Source organism: Aspergillus brunneoviolaceus, assembly GCF_003184695.1.
Source record: "Aspergillus brunneoviolaceus CBS 621.78 unplaced genomic scaffold BO95scaffold_100, whole genome shotgun sequence".
Lineage (NCBI taxonomy): Eukaryota > Fungi > Ascomycota > Eurotiomycetes > Eurotiales > Aspergillaceae > Aspergillus > Aspergillus brunneoviolaceus.
In genome coordinates, this window is record NW_020290830.1 from 1 (window position 1) to 23,978 (window position 23,978).

Genomic DNA, 23,978 nt, shown 5'->3' on the forward strand with positions numbered 1-23,978 from the left:
GGCTTGTGGGTTCTGGTTGTTCATGTTGTGTTTTGCTGGGGTTTCTTTGGTTTCAGTGGGGGTGGTTGGTGTGTGAGAGTCGTGAAGTGGTGGAGGTTCGGTGTTTATACGCAGTTGAGACTGGGTTGTGAGTCGATGATAACCTAGCTGGTGTTGAATTTGTTGAGGGCCACGGGGAGGCACTAGAGGTGCGACGCACATTTTCGTTTTTGGGGTACTGCTTAATGATAGAAGCTTGAGCAACATGGTCGTGAGATCTCTATCAACCGAACTAGAGCTTGGTCATTCTCTCACTCGGTATGTAAGAAGAAAAGCAGATATCTGGCGGTGTCTAACTCCCCCGTCGGGGTCACTCTTCACCAGCATTGCAGTGTACATCAGGAAAGCGAGGGGGGGAATGCCTGCATCAGACCCCTGCGACTGCATCTGCGTAGCGTGAAGGGTGAGTACAACGCTGCGAGCGAAGCTCTGAGAGAGAAATCTTCACCAACTCTCCCTTGCGATACTCCAGTGGTTTCCTACCTAGGCCCGTCGCCTGATCGATATGTTCGGAATGAGCCACGGGTAGATCGGAACCTCGAGACCCGAGCACCTAGCGTTGCTGCTCATCTTTTTGCAGAACAGAAGTATTTTTTCTCATTGCAAATGTAAATTGAGGAGCACCCGGACGCGTATGTTCCAGATCACAGACCAGGATGTTGGAACACCCGTCGAAGGATCAGGTGTCAAGGCAGCAAAGGGAGCAGTCGGTTAGTCAGCGGCAAGAACCCTGGCGCTAGGTCCATATTAGGCCTGGTGCATGTCCAGCAGCCAATCGGAAGAGCTTTGAGTGGCCGCTGACTGATGTGATTATGATACGGATCTAGAAACCAGGGAAACTATGGAAAAGATTAGTCTGGTCGAACTTGTTTGATGATCTACCGCCGTGGAGAAGGTGAATGGGCTCGTCCTGCTGAGGCTATGTTGACGGTGTTGCAGACAGCAGCAGATGTGGATTGTTGGGCTCTATTTTTGAAGACAGTTTAAAGTCGAAATCGAAAGTACTGTACTCAAGTTGAGGTCCACGATAGCGCCTTCCTCGTTAGAATGAGCTGGCTCACAACGCAAACAGTAAAACAAAACACATTCAGTAGAAGTGATGGTGCGCTACCAGCAGTGCTCGCAGCGTATGGGAGCCCCCGCCCACCCCACGTGAGGCATTTATGACGCTCCACGAGTGCTCCGAGCCATGTTCCATATCATGGAGCCATACGAGTCAGATTCCAGACGGCCCGAGATTCATTGCTTCAGCCATCCCCAAAACACGGAGAAGTGATAATTTGTCTATTTGAGGCATACGACAGAGTTTTCGTTGAGTCCGCAACATCAACAGCCACTCTCCATTACGTCTCTTGCTGTTTCTTGGGGAGTTATCATAGCGACGGGCTGCTCCAATATCCAACGGTCAACCTCACCCAGCAACCACGATCTTACAGTCACCGCACTCGCCTTATCTTCTGCAGTTCACCACCCGATCATCTAGAGATAAGATGGCTGCACACTACATCCCCCAGAAAGTCCATAAAAGTACGTAATCGAAAACTCCATCAGACACTCCCTCGCCGGCAAGGCCGACCCACCTGAGGCCCCCTTGAAGTGACGGCACACCGGGTACTTTAGTTCTAGCCTGCAGCTTACCACCGCCTTATCCGCAAGGTTCTTGAAAGGTACGATACGTGCGTAATGATGTCCCTTACGGTCTGACGCGTCACCCTCAGAACCAAGGCCCTGGAACAGCCTCGACATGGAGCCTGGACTTTCATATAACCCATCTTGATGGAATAAAAAGCTGTCTACACTCTTTTAATCTTCTGTGTAATCATTCTCTCGTGTAAAGGTAAGCTCTGGCGAACGTGGTGGTGTTTAGGCAGACAGGTCAAGACAGGACGGCGCGCCGGACGGGAGCAAAAGGTTCTTTCTCGCGGTGGATCTCCGGGCAAAGTACCCCCCAAAGAGGGATCAGTACACTCTATTCCGAACGTTAAGTTCATCTTCTGGATAATGTTGAGATGACGATCTTCGCAACTGCGTATCTTAGCAGCTTGGCAGGCACACACGGCGCCCAGGCTTCATATCCTCGTGTCGGCGACAGCAGCGCTGCTCACTTTTCGAACCAGCTAGCCAAGACTTAGCGAGAGTCCAGCAGGCAGACTAACGTGAAAGGTCATTGTCTACGGGTTAGCTCTGGCGCAAGCCTAATCCTCAAATAGATGAGACAGAACTCATACACATCCATCGGTTGGGTTGACTATGGAAGAGCTGACGAAACCACTTACTCTGCATGCATAAGCGAGATTGATTCGCAGCGTAGAAAGCTTAGTATTGATTGCATGGAAGCCGGTGGCTGGGCTTTCCATGATTCTGCTCTGACAATGATGAGAATGACTATTTTGACAGCCGAGCTGGGAATTCCACTTGCATAGTAGAACGTGGGGTAGCCTTATCACCTGCGCTTGCAGATGACGCTCAAGGCTTGCATCCCTCGTGCTTTGCAGGGGGCAAGGAATCTCGCCACCGAAACAGTATTCAGCCCGGCGGATAACTAGGCTGCAGGATGAAGAAACTTGTCCAGGGCATACAAAGTGGCTCGGGAGACCCTAATCCAGCGCCAAGCCTGTGCCAAGCATCCCAGATCGGTTATCAGTGGGGCTTGCGGATAAGCTTATTCCCGCCCTAGCATTCTTGCAGAACACCATCAAGTTTGGTGCCATCAGAACCAATTCTGGAGACTTTGAGCACGCAGCTATCTGGTCTACGTTCTACTCGTCCCATAATGGGACTCATGTTGTACTCCAAGCCTGTTGGGTCATATCTCAAGACCGCACGGCGAGAAGGCAAAAAGTGCGAAATTACTCCGGCACTTTCCATCACTGCAATACGCTAGAGGTGCTGTTCGCTTGGCAGTGGACTAAGGCTGAAGCAGTAGCAGACTCGACATCAATTTGATCAGGGAACCCTTAGACCCTAAGTGCTGGGGAGGGCCACGCAAGCGGGTGACGAGGGATGAAGGGAACCGGGCAGGGACGTCAAACACAAGTGGGCCCAAACATGCTTCCCGCCTCCGTTCCAATTATGGGCCGACTATCCATGAATGCTCTTCGACCATGCAGTGCCTCATACTTGAGACCGCATTTGCTTAAATAGAAGCCATGTGCCTCCTCAAGTCGACCTGTCTACCATCCAGCCTCATCCATTCTTTTCTTGAGTCTACCAACCAATCCAGTCATTTCAGCTGCCTACCATGGGCAAGTATTCCCGTGCAGCTGTTGCTGCTCTGGCAGCCGCAACGGCCAATGCCACTTCGCTCTCTGATCTGTGTACCGTGTCCAACGTGCAGTCTGCTCTGCCCTCCAATGGCACCCTTCTGGGCATCAACATGATCCCCTCGTCCGTCACCGCGGGTGTCACCACCTCCAGCGGCGGCATGGGCGGCGGCATGAAGCGGGCGGACAGCTACACCTACTGTAACGTGACTGTCGCTTACACCCACACCGGCAAGGGCGACAAGGTCGTTCTCAAGTATGCCTTCCCCAGCCCGTCTGAGTTCAAGAACCGTTTCTACGTTGCTGGTGGCGGTGGCTTCTCGCTCTCCAGCGACGCAACTGGCGGTCTCGAGTACGGCGCTGCCTCGGGTAAGCCGCATGAACAACAATCCTGACTATTAAGACATTATCTAACATGATCAAGGTGCCACTGATGCCGGCTACGACGCTTTCTCCTACAGCTACGATGAGGTCGTGTTGTACGGCAACGGCTCCATCAACTGGGATGCCACCTACATGTTCGGCTACCAGGCCTTGGGTGAAATGACCCAGATCGCCAAGCCCCTTGCCCGGGGCTTCTATGGTCTGGACAGCGACAAGAAGATCTACACTTACTACGAGGGCTGCTCCGACGGTGGTCGTGAGGGTATGAGCCAGGTTCAACGCTGGGGATCCGAATATGATGGTGCCATCACTGGAGCTCCCGGTAAGCCAAACCCTGACAGACTTCTACAATCAGAGCGCATCGATCCCTAAACTATTCCCAACAGCCTTCCGTTTCGCTCAGCAGCAGGTCCACCACGTCTTCTCCTCGGCCGTCGAGCACACCATGGACTATTACCCCGAGCCGTGCATGCTCGACAAGATCGTCAACGCCACCATCGAGGCCTGCGACCCTCTGGACGGCCGTACCGACGGTGTCATCTCGCGTACCGACCTCTGCATGCTGAACTTCAACCTGACCTCTGTGATCGGCGAGTCCTACTACTGCGCCGAGCAGAACTACACCTCCCTGGGCTTCGGCTTCAGCAAGCGCGCCGAAGGCAGCTCGACCAGCTACCAGCCCGCGCAGAACGGCACCGTGACCGCGGAGGGCGTCAAGCTCGCCCAGGCGATCTACGACGGCCTGCACAACAGCCAGGGCGAGCGCGCCTACCTGTCGTGGCAGATCGGCTCCGAGCTGTCGGACGCGACGACCGAGTACAACTCCGACACCGGCGCGTGGGAGCTCGACATCCCGTCCACCGGCGGCGAGTACGTGACCAAATTCGTGCAGCTCCTCAACATCGACAACCTGTCCAACCTCGACAACGTCACCTACGACACGCTGGTCGGCTGGATGAACACGGGCATGATCCGCTACATCGACAGCCTGCAGACAACGGTGCCCGACCTGACCGAGTTCGAGTCCTCGGGCGGCAAGCTGCTGCACTACCACGGCGAGTCCGACCCCTCGATCCCCGCCGCCTCCTCCGTGCACTACTGGCAATCCGTCCGCTCCATCATGTACGGCGACCTCAGCTACCAGGAGTCGCTCCAGAAGATGGCCGACTGGTACCAGTTCTACCTGGTCCCCGGCGCCGCCCACTGCGGCACCAACTCCCTCCAACCCGGCCCCTACCCCGAGGACAACATGGAGATCATGATCAACTGGGTCGAGAACGGCGTCAAGCCCTCCCGTCTCAATGCCACCGTCTCCTCCGGCTCCTACGCCGGCGAGACCCAGATGCTCTGCCAGTGGCCCACCCGCCCGCTCTGGTCCAGCAACAGCAGCTTCTCCTGCGTCCACGACCAGAAGTCCATCGACTCCTGGACCTACGAGTTCCCTGCTTTCAAGCTTCCTGTCTACTGAGCTGGCCTTGCCTAACCCCATACTTTCGTCGCCGTGACTACTCGATAAGAGCTCTTCCGCTTCTAGCCACCCTGTACCCTAGTATTAGCTTTATACTTTTTAGCCTTATCAATCACTCTTATCTGTACCATCTCACTGAACATCAATTCATATCCATCCCGACGCTATAGCCACGCATTCCAGAGAATTCGCGACAGATACACTCCGAGGACATCACGTACCACTACCCCATTTTAGAATAGGCCCCTCGAGACTGAAAGCCTGCCAAGCACAGCCCATCCCTCATCAATCCCCCACCACGAAACCGAGACCTATCTTGACCTCCCTCAATTTCCCCGAAGAAACGCAGAGCACACGTCACTGCCAAGAACCTCCACGGCACACCCAGACCATCTCATTTCATGACAATTCCCATGAAACCTCGAGACTCCCCAAAGCAAAGCTCCAGGCCCAATCAGGGTCCGGCCCCTGGCACTCGACCTCAAGCGCCCCTTCACGCCACCAAGGGACAAAAAAAAGAATTAGAATCTATAATTGCATGCCAGTAAGCCCAGCCCCAACAAAATCAGAAACAAATCCCTTCGAATGCGTAACCCTCACCACCGATCGGCAGGAACCACCTCCGCTTGGAGGTTAGGGATCCACGTAATCCTTCATGAGAATCTAGGAATTTTAAAGAATTTTAAGGGTAACGGAGCTTCAAGTGGGGCTTTGAGGCTTTGCGTGATTGGTAGGCAGGAAGATAGGGTGGGCTCCACATCGGGGGTCGGGGGTGTTTGAGCGGTGACCTCCGAGGGGGGCTGTGATACCTCAATTTCAGGCTTGTGCTTGGGTCGCAGGGGTTGTTCTATGTGTTGGGCTGGGGAGGGTTGGTTTTGATAGGGGTTATGGGTATAGCTATGGTGAAGGGGGTTGAACCAGAGGGTGTGATGTTTTTTTATTGGTGAGCAAGGGTAGGGGATTGGTACGAGTAGATTGGGTGAACACTAAGATATACATCCGGTCCCTGACGGAGAGTGTGGCTGAAGCATGTGGTCGATTTTGACGGCGCTACTTTCGCACAAGGGTAGATCGGTAATGGTGCAAGAAAATAGATGGAGTGACTTGTGGGGTCGGATTTTATGGCTACTTGAGCCATTGAACACAGAATGTGTAGGCGTAGCGGGCCACGGAATCATCAATTGTGTTGAAGAATCATAGCCTGAACTTGAGAAAGGATTATGAGCACAATAGACAGAGAATGATTCATCAACGTCTTGGTGGCGCAATTGGTTAGCGCGTACGACTGTTAATCGTGAGGTTGAGAGTTCGATCCTCTCCTAGGACGTCATTTCTTTTTGTTTCTTGTCTTTGTTCTCTCGGCCTGGTGCCCTTATCACCGTAAGACAGAGTGCAGCCGCTATATTCAAAGCCCCAGCTTATGATCCCGTGGCTCGCTAGTCTACTTGTACCGTCATCGAGTGATGTCGTGAACCGGAATATTTATTTGCCGTGGTGGAAATTTGTGCATATCAAAAAACGCCGACAATTATAAGCGAGAGAGGAGGACGAAGAATAGGACCGAAGTAGTCTTTGGCCGATAAACCCGAGAACCAGGTAAGTGGGCAGAATACAAGATTTAGTGCAGAAGCAAAGACTAAGACCCCTCTTATTTCGATGTGAGCGGACCAGAATATGTAGTCGGTGCATGTTTCGTCCCATCCTGGCACCAAGTAGCTAAGAATAGCACACGAAACACATAAGAAAATACTGCCTGTTGTAGCGTCCCGATGCAAACAAGACCCTTCCCTCGAAAAAGCATACATGCCGGTTATCATTACATTCGCACGTGGAAAATCGCAATGAACAATGTCCGCCGCCTAGAACATTCAGTTTGCTTTGCTACCGGCTCCCCCTTCGCTAAGAGCCCAGCCTGATCCTGCAGAAAGGAAAGCGTCACGCTCGTCTCATTCCCTTTTTCGAGCATATACTTCGACACGCCGGCGCTGAACTCGATCCTCCCGACATCCGGCGCCATGGCAATGCGCCAAGCCAGCAGATACCCCGCCACATTCCAGGCCACTTCTTCCGCGATGGTGGCGAACGTGGAGGCATGGAAGTCGCCGGTCTTGTTGAGTCGTTGGTCGAAGTTCTCGGTGTACGTCTCCACCCACGCATCGTAGTGCTCGAACACGGATGGAGGGTAGAGCGGGGAAGAGAGGACTTCTTCCGCCTCCAGCACGCAGTCGCCTTCGTCGCCGCGGAGGTCGTCAAACTCCCGCTAGATGAGGTCCGTGCCCCAGTCGGCTAAGATCCGGTAGTGGCGGGGCGGAGATCCTGATGTAGTGGTGATCTCGGGTGGCGCAGCCCGAGGCTCGCGAGTGGACATCTCGACGACCATGGGATTCGACAGGGACGACTGAGCTTCCTGTGCATTCTCGATTGTGAGGACCAGGTCGAAGTTGGTTTTCACGAGGGTGGACTTGGTATCTGACTCAGAGAGAAGCTCGTCGGCGAGGCGACACCATGCATCTCCCAGGTTTCTGATGGCTTTGATATAGCGTTGCGACTGCGGCTGGCGGGCGAATACGGCCAGTGGCCTGAGGAGGTCGGAGGGCATGGTGGCGTACTCTGCAGCTGGAGGAGGTGGTCTCTCTATGTAGTGGGGTGGTTGGTGAGGTTGCTGAAGAAGAGGGGTGAGGTAGGACAAAGTGCATGATACTTCCGTATCATACGTATAGCCCCTCATTTCAGCGCTTAGGTTGACTCGCTAAGGATTGGTTAGTAAGCCTAGTCAGGTACATACATCAATACAGTAGCATCGTAATGAGCTGACGCTAATTACCATGATGATAGACGGGAGGGAAGAAGCCTTGTGACTCTCCGATTCGGGAAAGTTGTCTCTATTTTTGGCAAGCCACCGCTGAACGGGTCTGTGTCCCCTGAGTGCCAGCATCCGGCTGGAGCAGCAAAGAAGCTCGGCACTACTTCTGCCATGTCTTTGGCCTTTCCAAGGCCCTGTTGAGACGTTCACCTGACATTGAAAACATTTAAAGGTACCGCTGCGTCACGTGCTGTAGATTTAACCACCAGTGCTATCTTTGTTCTCAGTTTGGCTGGCTGTCGTCGTTCCTGATGTGAAACCTAGTGTCAGTCTCGGAAACATACTTGTGGGATTCGTCCCTTGCAGATGCTATGTGTACTGTACATTTATAAATACCAGGAAAAAGGACTAGCCATATTGGACCGACTCTGTATCCATTGTAGAGAGATAGATATGATATATCGTATACATAGTAACAAGACTATGCAGATATCAACATCCGAGTATTTAAAGAAGTCAACATTAAAATCTCAGTGATAAGCCGAAACTTAGAATGAACATTGCAATAAAAGTAGGAAGTTTACATTTTCTTTTTTCTTCTATTATTACGAGCACGAGTAAAACACAGTTCGATTTCTAGATATTAAGAACAAGCTACACATGAGAAGGTGGCATAGCCCTGTCAATGTTATCAATAAACAGAAACAAAATCCGGACCTAGAATTTTGAAAGTGTTCCCCCATGGACCAGAACCCCAAACCACCATCATCGCTGTTGCTGGAAGCCGAGAGAACTCGAATCGGGGTGATAAACATTAACCTACAGTTTAAGACTAATGTGGCAAAAGAACCTTGAAGTTTTGATTGGTACATTTCATCGCAGTCTCAAAAGACACCTTGCTTCTCGATACAACAAAGCAAGCTGCCAAGCAGTGGAAAGCATGCTTGCCTTCTCCTCAGCAGGATATCAGGTAATGGCCTATCTGCTCACCCAGCGACTGCCGGCGGCTGAGTCGGTTACTTTGAGACCCCATGGCCGAAGATTGCTGGAGCATGGAGTGAAGAATCTCGATTGGAAGAGAGAGGGAGACAAAGCAAAATTTGTGGAGAGAGTAGGTCAAGGAAGATACCGCCTCCCTCAGTGTTGGAGAAAATCAAAATATTCATTGGTATGCCATAGATCAAGAAATGTACGCACTGAACATCCGACGTAACATCTCTGCGAGATGTACCCATCTCCGGATCCGGCCAGCCCTTAGTAGCACACCGACTGCACCTCGGAGAGGTCATCACTCCAGGATTTCCAGTCCGATCCCAGACTGATAACCTCGTCGTCAGTCAACCCGCGACGGGCATTGGCGGCTTCTTCAAACTCGTCCGGGGTCCGGACCCCGCCCCCTAAGGCGAGCTCGAAGATATCCAAGATCGCCGAGTCCGGGTCGGTGACTACCCCGTAGATCGTACTGCCCAAGGCGCCCGCGTCCCCAATGAGCGACATCATGTCGGCCAACTGCTCCAGCCCGTCCGAAATGAGCCGGACCTCTCCCAAAAAGGGGACAATCATGAGGATGCCAAAGATGATCTCCTCGATCATGGCCTTCTTCTCCTCCGCCGACGCCTTGTCGGCGACCTCGGCCACCACGCCCATGTTGGCTACGGCCTGCGCCAGCGTGAAGACGACGGTCGAGATGGTGAGGAGCACGTTCTCCATGCTGCCTCCGTGCCTCCGTAGGCGCCCGTCGCCGCCAGGATCTGGGTTAGGAGAATCGTCTCGGTGAGGTTCTGGATCCCCGGCAGTGCGTCCTCGATGATCGTCTGCGGGTTGGTCACGTTGATGGTGTCCGCCGGCAGAGGGTAGCCCTTCAGCACGCCCCGATTGGGCTGGCAGGTCTTGCCGGACCCCACGCCGCAGCCCGACCCGACGTCCTCGTCCCCGAACTGGACCCAGTCCTCCTGAGTCCCGGTAGTAGCGCTGAGGTTGGCCCAGAAGGCGGTGGCGTTGACGAGGTTGTAGTAGATCTCGTAGCCGTTGTAGACCTGCTCCGAGTCGAACGGACAGCTGGTCGTGGATGTGTTGACGCCGCCGTCGCTAAAGGTACACGTAAAGAAAGCATTACCCGCTCCTCCGGGGTTCATGTACGCCGTCAGCGCGCCCGGAACCTCCTCGCGGATGTATTTCTGGTACTCGGTGAACTTGCCGCCGTAGTTGTAGTTGGAGAGGATGTCCGTGTAGTTGGCCATCGTCGCGTTGAGCATATCGGCAAGAATGCCCAGGGCATAGTAGTTCACACAGAAGTCCTCCAGGGTGCTTGAGGAAGAGCTCAGGCTTGCAAAGCTGTCGAACGTCAGGGTGTAATCGCAGGTCTCGATGTCCTGCAGGCAGCTGGAAGTGGAGTCGACGGATTCATCATCATCCGTGCAAACCAAGTCGCTGGCATCGTCCCCACCGACGTCCTCCGAGCAGACGGGTGATGGGCAGTAGCCTCGCTCGCAGGCAAAGTCACACAGGCCGCTATCTGGGTAAACATCCGTGGTGTAACCATAGATGGTCGTATTTGCGGCCGGCGGCACATTCAGCGGACCGGTGGCGGTGCACGTGCAGTTATGGATCGGACAGAAGCCGTAGCCACAGCCATAGCTACATAGACCCGCCAGGTCACCCGTTCCTTCTCCAGCAGTACAGGTGCTCGGAGTGAAGGGCGACACCGTCGACGTAGTAAGAGGGACTTGGGTCGTGGTACAGGCTGACGGAGGACAGTATCCGTAGTTGCATGAGAAAGCACAGAGACCTGTGTAGTCGGCCGTCATCCCAGCAGCTGGGTAGCCAACTACCCCCAAGCTCTTTGGTAAATCCGCCTGAGGGCCCATCTTTTGACATAAGCAGGCGCCGACAGGGCAGTACCCCAGCTTGCAAGCAAAGGCGCAAAGGCCTTCGAAGTTACCTACCCCCCAGCCCTGGACGCAGACCTGGTCCGCGAGTGAATAAGTCGGGGTGGCTGAGGTCAAGGTAGGCGCCATAGCAGGCGTTCCAGTTCTCAATGTCGCTGGATGCGGCACAGCCGGTGACAATATCTGGGCCTGTAAAGCTCGCAATTATAGCACCGTCTCGACTGATAGCCACCTCCACAGTTCCCGCCTGAACCGAGAATGCCGCACTGCCATGGTAGAGACCTGCGCCTCCACTTGGAGTGCTGTTCCACGCCGCCTCTAAAGCAACATCCCCGACTGTTACGGAGACATCTGCTGACGAACCCAGTAGGGCGGAAAAGAATACTCGGTCTTGAGGAATCTCGTAAGGCCAATACTCCAGCTGTAGCTCGCTGGCAGTATTACCGGTGGTCCCACCGTCCGAGGCGCAGCTCCCACGAACATTCAGTCGATACCATGCTTGAACACCTTCCTGCGTGATAGTTGAGATATTGTTTTTGTAGGTATCGATAAGCCACGGGAGAAAAGCTCGCCAGCCATCATGGGGCATATTCAATGCATAGTTGTACGGGGATTCACCGGTCCCAAACGCAGTATACGTGGATTCCGCCAACGGAGAATCACTGTCCTGGATCGGGCCAATATAATGAGACTCCCCAAAATCATTCCAGGAGATAATCTCAATAAAGTCAGGCGCCAAATACATGGCCTGGACCCAACGATCATACCAAAGATCATCACCACGCCACAGCCAGTTCTTGTCGTATCCGGGCATGTTCGTGAAAAACCACGGAGATACCGGCATCATGTATGATTTACCATCCAGGAAGTCGATATAAGAAGCATCCACATAGGTATTCATCTCACTTGGACCGTACGGCCATGCCGCCCAACTAAACAGACCGTCGGCCACTCCACTGCCTAGATTCACGGCAACGTCCGCTCCAACCGAGGACCAGTCGGGGAGAAAGAAACACCCGGTCTGTTCCTTGATATCAATCCAATCGTCTGCATTGTCGGGGCCTTCAAAGGTAGAAACAAAGGGCTTCGACTCATAATGCCAGTATGCCCCGTCAGAGGTGTAAGTCTGCAGCATAGTGAGTACATCAGCCTTAGCCCATGGCCCGTTGCCTGCGTAATCAAACGAGAAGAAGAGCGACAGCCCGGTATTGCTAGCGGCAGCGAAGGCGTTCTCGAGTGATTGAGTATTTGTGGCGTCGCCCACGGCCATATTCATGGCGAATGCATCGATTTTAGCGTCGAGCGCAAGTGTCATCTCATTTTCCCAATCACTAATTGTATAGTTCAGGGTATTGGACACCTTTTCGGCCTGTTAGTGCGAAACCTCTCTGCCAGACTGCCAAACTAAGAGACCTACCATGAAATGGGCGAAAACTGCCCGACAATGGGCTCGGGTGGCCAAGAGGACGAGCCACAGAATCACTGGGAGGAAAGACCCCATGGTAATAGAGGTAATTATCTGCCAGGCTAGCCTGTGCACAAAACGAAGTCTGAAAGAGAGGGAAAGGTTTAAGTCAAGGATAAGAAAAAAATTCAAGTGAACGAATGAAACTTCTTGGTATGTCAACGAATGAATCGGGATTTAGAAAAGGGAGCGTTAGGTAGGTGAGATGAGTGATCCTGCCATAACATGGCTTCGGCAAGAGATTTCTAGCATTTACTTATAGATAGATCAAGTCTGTCTCATATGGTCGGGCTCTACGGACAACCCCGACAGGCATAGAATTACCATCATTGATCTTTTTTAGACGATGGCGAGTGAGGACTAGCTAGATAGGCCTTTGGGCTCGCGACGTGAGGGAATATTTGCCATGAGTCCGTCGGTCCACAATGAATTCCCCACCACGAGAACTGCAGTGGATAGTCTATGTTCTAGTAGCCGGGCTACTAGTCCTAGTACTGCCCCTTTCAACAATTGAAATTAGTGTCTCTTGTAGCCACGGACTTAGTTCTTTTTTCTTGATTGAGGTTACATAGACTAGTAGCACGCCGGCGTTCAAATCGGCTTCACGCACTAATAACGGATTCTGGTCGCAAATGTTCGAATCGACCATGACCAAGCTCCGTCCTCCCTCTGAGGGGGGAGAGCAAGATATGATCCGAGAATAAATAGGCATTGCTGATAGCTTTCTCGGTATGAGGCTCTCCTTTAGTTTATTTACTGCCTTGTCGTCTAGCAAGAAGCTGATTTTAATTCTGCGATTGCACTGGAACGAATACTCCCCAACCCTTCTTCCTCTTTTGAAGCTACCTAAAATGAAGTTAATCTTTTCTATATTCATTCTGGCTGCTTCCATCAACCTTGCACATTGTTCCGGGTTTACCGGCCCTTTTGAAGCTATCTTTTTCTACTACGCCTACCAAATCGATGCCGCTGCCGCTGCCAGAGCGGCCGCAGACGGCGTGCCATATGAGGCTACCATCGGGGGTGATTGCATCAACAAAGACTGCACCCTGCTGGATTTTATCGAAAAGATTATGGGCCCTGATCAGCTGAAAAAGCTCACGCCCACAACCCGGGGGGCGACTACCAGCCCCAACGTTTATGACACAGCCCTAGATATTGACCGAGCCTGGAATTACGACGGCTCTCTCCTGCAAATGGAAGTGGTAATCAAGAACGGGCAAGGCAACATGGGGCAGCTAGTCACTGCGGTCGTTAACAAAATACAAACTGCTCGAGCGGTTGTACCATCCGCAGACTTGGTAGCCAAAGCAACGGTGGCCTTAAAATGGGCGCAGGCTGTTCGGCTCACTGAGCTGGTCATCCAAGGAAAGCCAGAACTGACCGGCTACAAAGCGAAAGCCTTCGCGAAGAAGTACCCGTTCATTACCCTGGCTAGCACCCAACGGATATTGGACGAGGATAGAACCGTGTCGCCATCACTACACATTGTTTACACGGATCTGGACTATGCCAGCATGGCATTACAAACAGCAACCGGTGACTTGGCGGGAGTTGGTGACACGTACAGGGAATTTTTGAGCTGGGCGCAGGCCGTGCCTGGGAACAGTAGATATCGATCACATCAAGCGCTTGCGGACGTGTACAAGCGGTCGGTGGCATCGCTCGAAGCAGGCTGTTCATGAGTTCCTGAAGCCGAGTACTCGAGAGACCGTTCTATTTACTAGCTTCTGTCTGGTTCTTTTTCCTTTTCCTACGTTCCCCCTATCTTTCTTCTTCCGAATCTTCTGTCTCTTGGGCTGCTCCTCTCTGCTGCTGTTTCCTTCCGATTGACACAACTTCTTTACTTCATTCAAGCCAAATTTTCAGGGTCATAAAGTTAGATTAGTCATGAAAAACTGAAGGAGAGGGCGGAGGGTAAATGATATGGACTTTTCGATGTCCGTTGACCGTGACTCTTGGCAGTGTACGTAGGTAATTGGTGGAAAATTATAGTGGAATCAAGTTCAACACTCAAACATCGCGAGGATTTGTAGAAACCAAAATTACCAGCTCAAAGGCTAGATCGGGTTGAAATGGGTGGTATTGTAGGGTACCTTAATCGCCAGAAGTCAGGGTGTGCTAGGCTGTAGCTAGTGCTGAGAAACCGTACTGTTGATCCAGGACCGGCTAGCTGTTCGTTTCCCCCTTAGAATAGGGGTAATCTCTCAACTTCGGCCCAATCTGTGCCTGGATTGATTTGCGGACATGAGTGCTGGCATAGTTCTAGTAGTGCTCGGTAGGCCTTACAGATCAAGTCTAGTATACAGAGGCCACGGTGGGGTACAACGCGAAAGACCCCGACTGCAGGGTTCTTATCGCGAGGTAATGCATCCTACTAATAAGTAATTTAGGGTTGGGTAAATAAGATCCTGGCCCGGATCCGGAATAGCATCCCATTGCCGCAATTCCAGGCGATCTCGGTGAAAAGGAGTAGTTTCAATAGTGGTAGAACCGTTGCTTTCATTAGCAGCCTCCAATCTCGTCAAATTCTCACCAGTGGCAAAATCTACCTAGCGCCTGCCTGTGGCGAGATTGCCGGAAAATTAACGAAACCCCTGTCTCTTGTCCGCGGAGTCAAGTTGCTTTGAAATTCGCAGCCGTTGAAGGACCCTGGGGAAGTCAAGTAATACAGAAGTGCGGTGCATTGACAACCGAAGGTTAACATTCCAAGCCTTGCAGGGATGCACCCAATCCCGAGATCTCCGAATTTTCTCAGTAGAGACAAGCCTTTCAAGTAGGGCATCTAAAGATCCGAGTAGTGGGCCCTGGTGAGCTCTTACCTAAAACAAGCCCATAAAAAACTCTTATCAGCAACGTGAACGGACGCCGGTAACATCCTATATATTCTCGAAGTCCGGCGGATGTATCTCTTCAAGTTCCTTCTTCAGTCCCCTCCACCTCCTCGGCTCAGCAGGGGACAGACAGGCAATAACGCAAAGCAAAACTCGATCTCCAGCTACCAAATAATCAAATATGAGCGACAGAACAGAACGATCCTTGCAATTTGATAACACTGGCTCATGTCCACTTCGAGTGCCAGGATTCAGCGGAATTCCCCTGGACTATGAGTTCGATTTCAACCAACGCTTTGCGCATGGAGCACGCGAGAATTACTCAAGAAGAGCCATCAGGCTCACCGCACCTGAGGTCCAGATGTTGCGACTCATGGAACGGATCACAGACATTCCGAACTGGGAACACGATGTGTTTAACGAACAAAATCTTGCCCAGTGGCGTGCACAGGCATCTTCATCTTACGCGAGCCTTGACTCGAACTCAGATCAGGACGTGGACATGGACCTGATCACAACGAAGGCATGGCTCTGGTGCGTAGCGGAACTGAAGGATAAGGCCAAGGGTTTCCGGGACACTGGATATGTCATCGTTCTCAATGCCGACTCCGGCGTATGCAAAATCGACGACAAGGCTCTGGGTGATGATCTCCAAGAAGCACTCCGTCCGCTCTTGCCGACAAGGAAGGGTGGTGGCATTCACGATTTAGTAGATCCGTCGCTTTACATGTTGGTCTACGGCCGGACAACAGTTCTCAGCCACGGTGGTCGGGTTGCTCTGCCTGCGGCGGACGGCTCAATCTCCCAGTTCTATCCGCCTTCCACCGATCCCAGACTAGCCACGGCACCTGCGCAGGATCCCTCCAGGAGTATAACAGCCCTGATACCCCGAGAACTCTTTTATCTTCAGGATAATCTCAAGTTACAACAGGTTTCCTTTCGCTTCCAATGGCTGCCTTGCGAGGTGGAGTTTGCGGAGCCGTCGGGGACGGCAGTACGGATCACCTCGTATATTAACAATCTCCACCCAAGCCATACCCAGGCCTATTCCGCAATCGAGAAACTTATTTCTCGCGCGATAGGACCGTGGAATGAGGTCCTGGTCAAAGGCGCTGGTGGGCGCATGCCTCGGCGCATCTATACCTATGGCGTCACAGACCGAGAAGAAGAATGTCCCATGGATGTAGAACCGCCGGAGGACATTCTCCCAGTCGTGTGGAATCAGGAGATCACTCGACGCGCCTGGTCTCCGGAGCAATGGGAAAGTCACTGCTCCAAGGTGCGAGAGTATTTGACTTTGCCTGATGTGGATCCCAAGTACCGTGTCTTCGAACCCGAGCCCGGGGATCCCCCTGAGACGGAGGATCTTCTGGCTTGGATGACGCCGGAGATGTGGGCATCCCCTGCACGCGTCGCGGAGATTATCCGGGCGAAGTTCAGGCGACTGCATCGGTTCTCATACCCCGAGCCCGGGATTTCCTACACGTATGAAGACTGGAAAAGAGGCCAGACCGCGAACCCGATCTTCGGGCCATGGCCATCTGACCACGAGTTCGACCCGCCTCGAAATCACGAATACTACTCGGTGTCGCTCGAAAATCAGTTCCGCAAACAGGGTCTGCAGGTGATTGTTCAAGTCTTCAGCATCGATCTGACGCCCGAGGGATGTGGTGGTGACGATGTTGCCCATGCATACCCCGGAGATCCAGAGTTCCACGTGGACGGGATGCTCAACGAGCATATTGTCGCCACCGCACACTTCTGCTACAGCGCGGAGAACATCACAGAGTCCCGCATCTCCTACCAACAACGGGACAGGTTGCACATATTCGGCCATCAACCGGACCCCTTCTGCATCTACAAACTCTACGGAATCCCTCCCTGTCCGGGACCGGGCGAAGACCCAAACGCTCTGCCGCTGCAAACCCTAGGGTCCGTCGCCGTCACTCAAGGTCGTTTTCTCATGTGGCCCAATGCCTTGCGATACAAGAGGCTTCCGTTCTCCTTGCTCGACCCGAGCCGCCCAGGCCATCAGCGGTGCGTCGTCTTGCGGCTGGTGGACCCCCACTATCGCATCTGCTCGACTCGGAATGTGCCCCCGCAGCAGCACGATTGGTGGCGCAATGCAGTCTTGGCGAATTCCGCCACGACTCCGCTCTCGACTCTTCCCCAGGAGCTGATGGACATGGTCATGAAGGAAACAGGGCCTTGGCCGATGCAACTCTCCGAAGCTTTGCAGCACAAGGCAGACTCTGAGAAGGAGCGAGAGGAAGCCGTTCCGCACCAGCTTTTGTACATTCAATCCTACGATTTCTGGTGGGAATTGAGTTAGTGCCGAGCAGGGGGGTTTTACACCACAGTATGTTACCGTTCAGATCATGGTGGTTTGCTTTTTCGCTTCTTCGTCGATGAATAGTTTTAGGTGCCTATAACAACTTGGGCTTTGGTTGACATAGATCGTGTGAGGGACATTGTAACTTTCATAGGGCTCAGTACTTATCTGAGTAGACTTGAGTACCACGAAACTCACACAAGCCTTTACAGACAATGGACAGAATTCGCAGTTTGAGTCAGATCTTCTAGACCCTTTTTCTTTACCAAACTCACAAGAAGCACTCTTTCACAGAGTTGTTACTTTCCATGAGACTGGGCAATGGAACCATCTTCGCTCCGATATCTTTAAGATTCTTGCCCCCTTTTGGAGCTCCCACGATGGAGTCTTTGAGACGGGAAATTAGAATGTCCTCAGTCAATAGATCCCTGCTAGTCTAACCATGGTAGTTCACTACATTTGCACAAAGATGGACCATAACTTGCCGTATGATACGAGTTGCGCTGCACCCAGGAATTAAACTTGCGCGTCCCCGTAGCACACTCGGGAACTCGGATGGTCGGATGCACCCGCACTCCGAAACGGGGGACGGAACCAGGGTCTTCCGACAGGTTCCGGGTTCTCTATGTACACCCTGCCCCGGGTTTCTACCGGGAGTCCCAAAACACGGAACTGCAACGGGAGAGTGGGTATGCTGTATCGTGCATGGCTGGGTGAGGAAGAAGCCTGTCAGCATGCATTGGCAAAGCGCGCTCCCTCATCAAATTAATTCTAAGGCTCCGGGCACGTCTTCTGACTTCCTTGCCCCCTCTCCCTTGCCCCTCTCCATGGCTACGTCGTCCATTTTGCTGAGAAATCCGGGTTGAACAAGCCTCAGCAATGGCATCAGCAATACTAATAGGTTGTACGGGACTAGTGGTAAGCCCCAACCATGCCTTCTTGGCCTTTTAGCATCGTACCCTGGTACAGAGTACGGCGTGCCCGATTTGCACACTTACTGACCAAACGCTCTGGAAAAACGATAGGGATCTCACATCCTCCGAAACCTCATCTCCAGCGAAGCCATCACCTCAATCAACACCTTCTCCCGCCGCCGTCCTCCGGGGGCATCGTCATCAGATAAAGTCCACGCCTTCGTCTCTCCAGACCCAGCCCAGTGGGTTGCCCATATCACGCGGCCGTCCGAAAGGCAACGACCCACGATCTTGTTCTCCGCATTCAGGTCGACCCGCGCCGCTGTCGGCGGCAGCTTCGAGGCCCAATCTCTGATCGACCACAGTCTGCAGCTCGAGCTCGCACGGGCCGCCCGGCAAGCGGGCTGTCGGGTGTGCGTCTTGATCTCTTCGTCCTTCGCCAGTGAGCGTTCCTGGATCCCGTATGCACGCATGAAGGGTCGATCTCAAAGTGTTGCAGTTTGAGAGAACCGTGATTCTCCGTCCCGGGATTATATTAGGGGATCGTGGTGAGAGCCGTCCTGGGGAATGGCTCGCACAGGGGCTGGTGCGGTGCGTTGGGAGTGTGGCTCCTTCTTGGAGGGATGCGCTTGGTCAGGATGCTGGCGTGATTGCTGAGGCTGCTTTGAAGACTGGACTAGGGGGCTTGGCGGGGGGTTTGGGTGGGGAAGATGACGGTTCTGGGGTGTGGCTTGTGGAGCGGAGTGATATCGTCAACGTTGCGAGGATGGAGCCAGTTTCGTCGTTTCTTTTGTGAAGGAGTTTGGCGGAGCTCTTTAAAACATCACAGTGTTATCGCAAAGTAGCATGTGTTAGTTCTCTCTTCTGTTACTTGGCCTGTTGGTCTAGCATAGAAGCACTGCTCCTGCGTAATGTATAGTACCTGTACTATGTTCATATAGACACAAGATATTGGTTGAATTTTGCTGTTGCTGATCTAAGACCTACTGCATCACTTGCCTAGCAAACAGTAACGTCATTGATCTCTTGTTGTTGTTTACTATGTGTTTGATCAACTGTGTCAGTATTTTCAAGTGAACTGATCACGTGATCCAGGGTTATTCACCAAGTAACTATCCACGCAAAGGGAAGTCAATCAACTACAAACACCAAGACCTTATGACATTCAGACCGAGTAAGCCTTCTTGATCTCCCTAGTCAACATACCACAGTTTTATGTGAACTAACGAAATGAGTATCTTTGAGAAGGAGCTGCAAGATTCTCTGCTGAGACATGATATGAACCCTCAGCTGCACCACATTTCAAAAAATTCATATCGGCCATGGACTGAGCACCAGCACCAGTGCTATAACGATTCAGACTGCTCCTTAGCTGACAGCAGGTGAATGGACAGTTAGACGCCATAAAGGGAAATTTGGGCGTGGAAAAGCATGCGGCTGGGTAGGGACTCACAGCGCTTTCATCTTGCATGTAACACGCTCCTGCTTATCCTCTCCTCTTCTTCATTCTATATATTCCCCACCGGTACCTCCTGGCTGCCTTTAGAGGCATTTTTTCTCCCGACCCTGGTCACTCCTGCGTGTTCTCTGTCAGCTAGGAAATCTCGCCCGTGCGTTAATGCCCCAGCTGAGGCTCAGCGAATCACAACCTCCTCTCAGCTATCGAGTGTTCATTCAGCTTCTCTTTATCAACAACTCCACTCCCCAAAGGCGGGTCGCGCGCATCAAGAATCATCCCCAATATGTCCCCCTCGAACCCCGACACGATCACAATCACGAGCCCATCTGACCTTCAAATCGTGATCGTCGAAAAGGCATCCACAAACCGGGAAAATGAGCCGCAGCCCCACAAAACCAAAACCATGAACGTCGACCGCGCCACGCTCATCAACGGAAGCCAGTACTTTCAGAACATGCTGACCAGTCACCGCTGGGCAGAATCCGACCGCGCGACGATCACCCTGCACGACGACCACATCGTCGCCATGGAGGTCCTCCTGCGCAAGCTACACGGGACCCTGGGCGCAATGAGCGTGAAGGAGGTCTCCGTCGCGGACGTGTGGCACCTGGTGCGCGCGTGTGACAAGTACGGCCTCAACCCGAAGGACTTTCTGGCCTGGTTTGCATCGTGGGCGGAATACGCCGAGACCCGGATCAAGACGCTTTACGACGGCGACGAGCTGAAGTACTATCGACAGATCCTGTTCCCAAGCTGGGCGACCGACCATACGACCCTCTTCGCTGAGGCGACCAAGTCCCTGGTCTACGGGAGCGAGGAGCATATCGTCGAGCGCAACCCCACGAAGGTTCATCAGATGCATCTGCCGCCTTGGATTCTGCGTGAGTATAGCCATACCTTCCCCTGATATCTCAGGCACTATTGTTACCTATCTAACGCCCAGACTCCCCACAGAGCAATTGAACGCCGTCCGCGGCCGCCTCCGCAACATCGCGCACAAGGGCCTCTTCGACTGGATCGCGACGATTTTGAGGTCCCCCACCCCCTCCCCGTGCTGCGAACGCACCGTCTTCGAGTTCTTCCGCGAGCTGCAGCGCATCGGCGTCTGGCCGTTCGAAGAGTGCATGCGGCACAGCAGCATCGACGATCTGGTCTTCCGCATGGAGAGGTTCGACGCGAGCAAGATGCGCGAATACACGGATCCCGGGACCCGGAAGCCGGTGGATTGTACCCATTGCGGATGCAACTGGGAAGCCGCAGTGGCCGGCGCCGCGAAGCGCGTCGAGGGATACTTTGATGGGCTGTGTCTGGACTGCATGGACAACACGAAGAATCTGGAAAAGGGTGGCGATCGGGACCGGGATTACTGGGCGTATATGCTGCCCGGGATAGGTACGATGTAGGGTGCCGGATCAAGCATGGCGAGCCGACCTGGTATTTTAGTTTCATGGGGAGGCGGGAGAAGAAGGGGTTGATTGCGGATGTTTAGGGCGGGGGTCTACCTACCTCATGGTTGAGACTGGCTTTGGGAGGAGGTTGGGGGCAGGCTGTACTGCTCTTTGTGGCAAGGCTTGCGATCTGTGGTAAATGATTCTTGTGGACGATTCCTACGATCTGCTTTGTTCTGTAACCCATGGCTTACTTGCGCGGCCTTCATATCTTCGTTTCCCAACCTCTTCCTTTGCGTTCTTCTCCTACGCCTATCGTGACTAGAAGGTGATCTTTTGCAACGAGGTCATATATCTGCCCCATGAGAAACCCAGCACTCAACAAGACATAAAGGGAACTGCGGGGAGCACTGACAGAGAGCTCCCGCCCCGGTACCCTCTTGCAGTGACGGTATTGAGGAGACCGCTGCAGTCGCCAGGGCTCCTATCTCCGCACCGTGTAAACCTTTTTCAACACAAGTTTACAGCTACTACTCAGCTCGGTGCAATGCGATTGTCATTTTCGCCGCTGTCATCAATCCACCGCCCCTCGTCTCTCTTATACCGCATTCTATCCAGATATGATCTGAGGTTTATCAGCAAATGAACTCTGAGAACATGATGAAACCGGCAGATCCGAAATTATCAATCATGTCTCCACTGGCAATTGTAACAGACCTCACTGGGTATATCAAGGCTTGAAAAGCCCGAGCGAGACCCAAGGAGTAAATATACCAGCCCGACCAGATTAAATTTCCACCATCTCCACGCGTCCAACCTACCACCCCGGATCAAGAATACCGGAGGGCAAAAAGGTTGGAGCTGCGGGGAATCGAACCCCGGACCTCTCCCATGCTAAGGGAATATTATACCACTAAACCACAGCCCCAATCGTTGAACACGGGCTCGAGAATGTGTTTCCTATTCTAATGCATTGTGCAGCAGCGCGCTTTCGGGTTACGTCAGAACCCCCCTTGGTAAGAAAATCCCTTTGTGCGAGAGTATCTGTCAGAATTCCGGTGATTTAAGAGATGTTGTATACTATCTAGCGAGTGTTCTTACTGGAGAAGGGTGGATTGAATACCTCCGTGCTGTTTCTCGGCTCGTTTGGGGTGATGGTGGTTGTAGTACTTCATAGCGGGCCGAGGGGGTAAGTTACAGTGGTTGTACTGCAGTTTGCTCCGGTTATATAGAGTTATAATAAAATTGTATAAAGTTCTGACTAATTATAAGCCCTTTAAATCTAGGAGTACTAATCTTTATATAAATAATAAATTATACTAAAACTATATCTTTTTTACTAGATCTAAAGTAGTTTTTATACTATTTACTATTATAATATACTTTAATCTTAGAGTTATACTAACTGTTGTATTCTTTATTTATATTTATTTATAATAATAATTTAAACTATTGTTATAACTGTTCTACTCTGTGAACTAAGATATAAGTAAGTATAATTTTATTTAAATCTTACTAAAAATGGATATTATCTCATCGAAATCTTACTAAAAATGGGTATTATTTTATTAAAATTTTATTTTATTATTTACTTTTTTCTTAATATAATCTTTCTAATTTTTTATATATATAATTATTTACTGAAGGCTAAAATCTCTTTAAAAAGAATATAGTAATTATTTTTAATGCTGCTTACTAATAATACTAGTAGTAATTAATAACTTGAAGATGCTTTTGTATTCTTTTAATTATTAGTATTATTATTTAGTATATTAAAATATATAAATATATCTTAATCTCGATCGATAGTATAATACTGTAAGTTTATTTTTTAAGTATATTATAAGATATCTATAAACGCGTCTTATATCTATTTTTTCTATTTCTAAATTAATATTTATAATTCTTAAACTTAATATTTTATTAATATTTTTATAATAATATATTTTTACTGATTTTATAACAGTAATCTAACTTATATTGTTATTATTATACAGTCTATTAAAAAAAGAGAGGTTTAATCCTACTTTTTTATAAATTTTACTTTTTTTTTTAATAGATATTATACTACTAGTAGTCTTTTTTTCTTATTTTATTACTTCAAGTTTTTTAGTTGCTTTATATATTAATTTTTTTTACGGCTAAAAATATATCTTAAATAAAAGAGTTAGGCTTTTATATTCTTTGCTGGTTTAATAATCTAGAAATCGAAATATTTAGTCAGACAGCTTTACTAAGTATATTTTCTTTTTTATTATATCTACAATTCAACTAATCTTTTGTCTATTTAGAAACTAAGACTTTTTATTTATTTAACAAACAGAAATCTGATGGTAAGAATATTCTAGTATTAGACTAATACCAAGCCTTTCTTTTATTAATATTCTATATATTGCTAATAATTTAATATATAATTAGAGTAGATTAACCTGACCGTTATACCTTAATCTTAACCTGACCATAATCTGGCGGTCAGGTTAAGATACAAAAAAATTTTAACCATACAATTATAGTTAGATTAAGATATAACTATTATTTTAACTGTTTATATCTGCTGGTTAAGAAAATTAGATATAATAAATAAGTTAATAACTGTAGATTAATTAGTAATATATATATTTTTCTTACACAGATAATATATAAAGTATAATATATTTTTAATTATAGTATAATAATATTATCTAGATTTAGCTTATCTACTTAATCTATTTAATTTATTTAATTTATTTAATTTATTTAAT

The 23,978-nt window shown here is 50.6% G+C and overlaps 7 protein-coding genes and 2 non-coding genes across 9 annotated transcripts; 6 read left to right on the forward strand and 3 right to left on the reverse strand.

The window, feature by feature from the left end:
* Positions 1-3,280: 3,280 nt before the first annotated feature.
* BO95DRAFT_457374 (putative tannase) lies at positions 3,281-5,154 on the forward strand (the record flags this gene model as incomplete). Its single annotated transcript, XM_025588474.1, has 3 exons — positions 3,281-3,671; positions 3,727-4,008; positions 4,073-5,154. The coding sequence occupies 3 exons, from the start codon at positions 3,281-3,283 to the stop codon at positions 5,152-5,154; spliced, it is 1,755 nt and encodes a 584-aa protein (XP_025436962.1).
* Positions 5,155-6,407: 1,253 nt separating this feature from the next.
* Positions 6,408-6,481, forward strand: BO95DRAFT_t294. Its single transcript has one exon. It is a non-coding gene; the product is annotated as a tRNA-Asn (tRNA).
* A 461-nt stretch (positions 6,482-6,942) lies between these two features.
* BO95DRAFT_447857 (uncharacterized protein) lies at positions 6,943-7,810 on the reverse strand. Its single transcript, XM_025587716.1, has one exon. The coding sequence runs from the start codon at positions 7,751-7,753 to the stop codon at positions 7,415-7,417; it is 339 nt and encodes a 112-aa protein (XP_025436963.1). The 5' UTR covers positions 7,754-7,810; the 3' UTR covers positions 6,943-7,414.
* A 1,401-nt stretch (positions 7,811-9,211) lies between these two features.
* BO95DRAFT_487731 (glycoside hydrolase family 71 protein) lies at positions 9,212-12,346 on the reverse strand (the record flags this gene model as incomplete). Its single annotated transcript, XM_025590489.1, has 5 exons — positions 9,212-9,661; positions 9,787-10,824; positions 10,859-10,863; positions 10,924-12,205; positions 12,263-12,346. 5 exons carry the CDS (start codon positions 12,344-12,346, stop codon positions 9,212-9,214), a joined length of 2,859 nt encoding a protein of 952 aa, XP_025436964.1.
* An 815-nt stretch (positions 12,347-13,161) lies between these two features.
* On the forward strand, positions 13,162-13,995 carry BO95DRAFT_375507 (uncharacterized protein; the record flags this gene model as incomplete). The annotated part of the gene is made up of 1 exon (XM_025583147.1): positions 13,162-13,995. One exon carries the CDS (start codon positions 13,162-13,164, stop codon positions 13,993-13,995), a length of 834 nt encoding a protein of 277 aa, XP_025436965.1.
* Positions 13,996-15,278: 1,283 nt separating this feature from the next.
* Positions 15,279-17,936, forward strand: BO95DRAFT_424702 (DUF4246 domain-containing protein). Its single transcript, XM_025584687.1, has one exon. It carries the CDS (start codon positions 15,326-15,328, stop codon positions 17,474-17,476), a length of 2,151 nt encoding a protein of 716 aa, XP_025436966.1. The 5' UTR covers positions 15,279-15,325; the 3' UTR covers positions 17,477-17,936.
* A 190-nt stretch (positions 17,937-18,126) lies between these two features.
* BO95DRAFT_477207 (uncharacterized protein) lies at positions 18,127-19,186 on the forward strand (the record flags this gene model as incomplete). The annotated part of the gene is made up of 3 exons (XM_025589976.1): positions 18,127-18,394; positions 18,502-18,851; positions 18,898-19,186. The coding sequence occupies exons 1-3, from the start codon at positions 18,356-18,358 to the stop codon at positions 19,184-19,186; spliced, it is 678 nt and encodes a 225-aa protein (XP_025436967.1). The 5' UTR covers positions 18,127-18,355.
* A 946-nt stretch (positions 19,187-20,132) lies between these two features.
* BO95DRAFT_457380 (uncharacterized protein) lies at positions 20,133-21,338 on the forward strand (the record flags this gene model as incomplete). The annotated part of the gene is made up of 3 exons (XM_025588475.1): positions 20,133-20,730; positions 20,804-21,221; positions 21,242-21,338. 3 exons carry the CDS (start codon positions 20,133-20,135, stop codon positions 21,336-21,338), a joined length of 1,113 nt encoding a protein of 370 aa, XP_025436968.1.
* Positions 21,339-22,093: 755 nt separating this feature from the next.
* BO95DRAFT_t298 lies at positions 22,094-22,165 on the reverse strand. Its single transcript has one exon. It is a non-coding gene; the product is annotated as a tRNA-Ala (tRNA).
* Between the last annotated feature and the right edge of the window lie 1,813 nt (positions 22,166-23,978).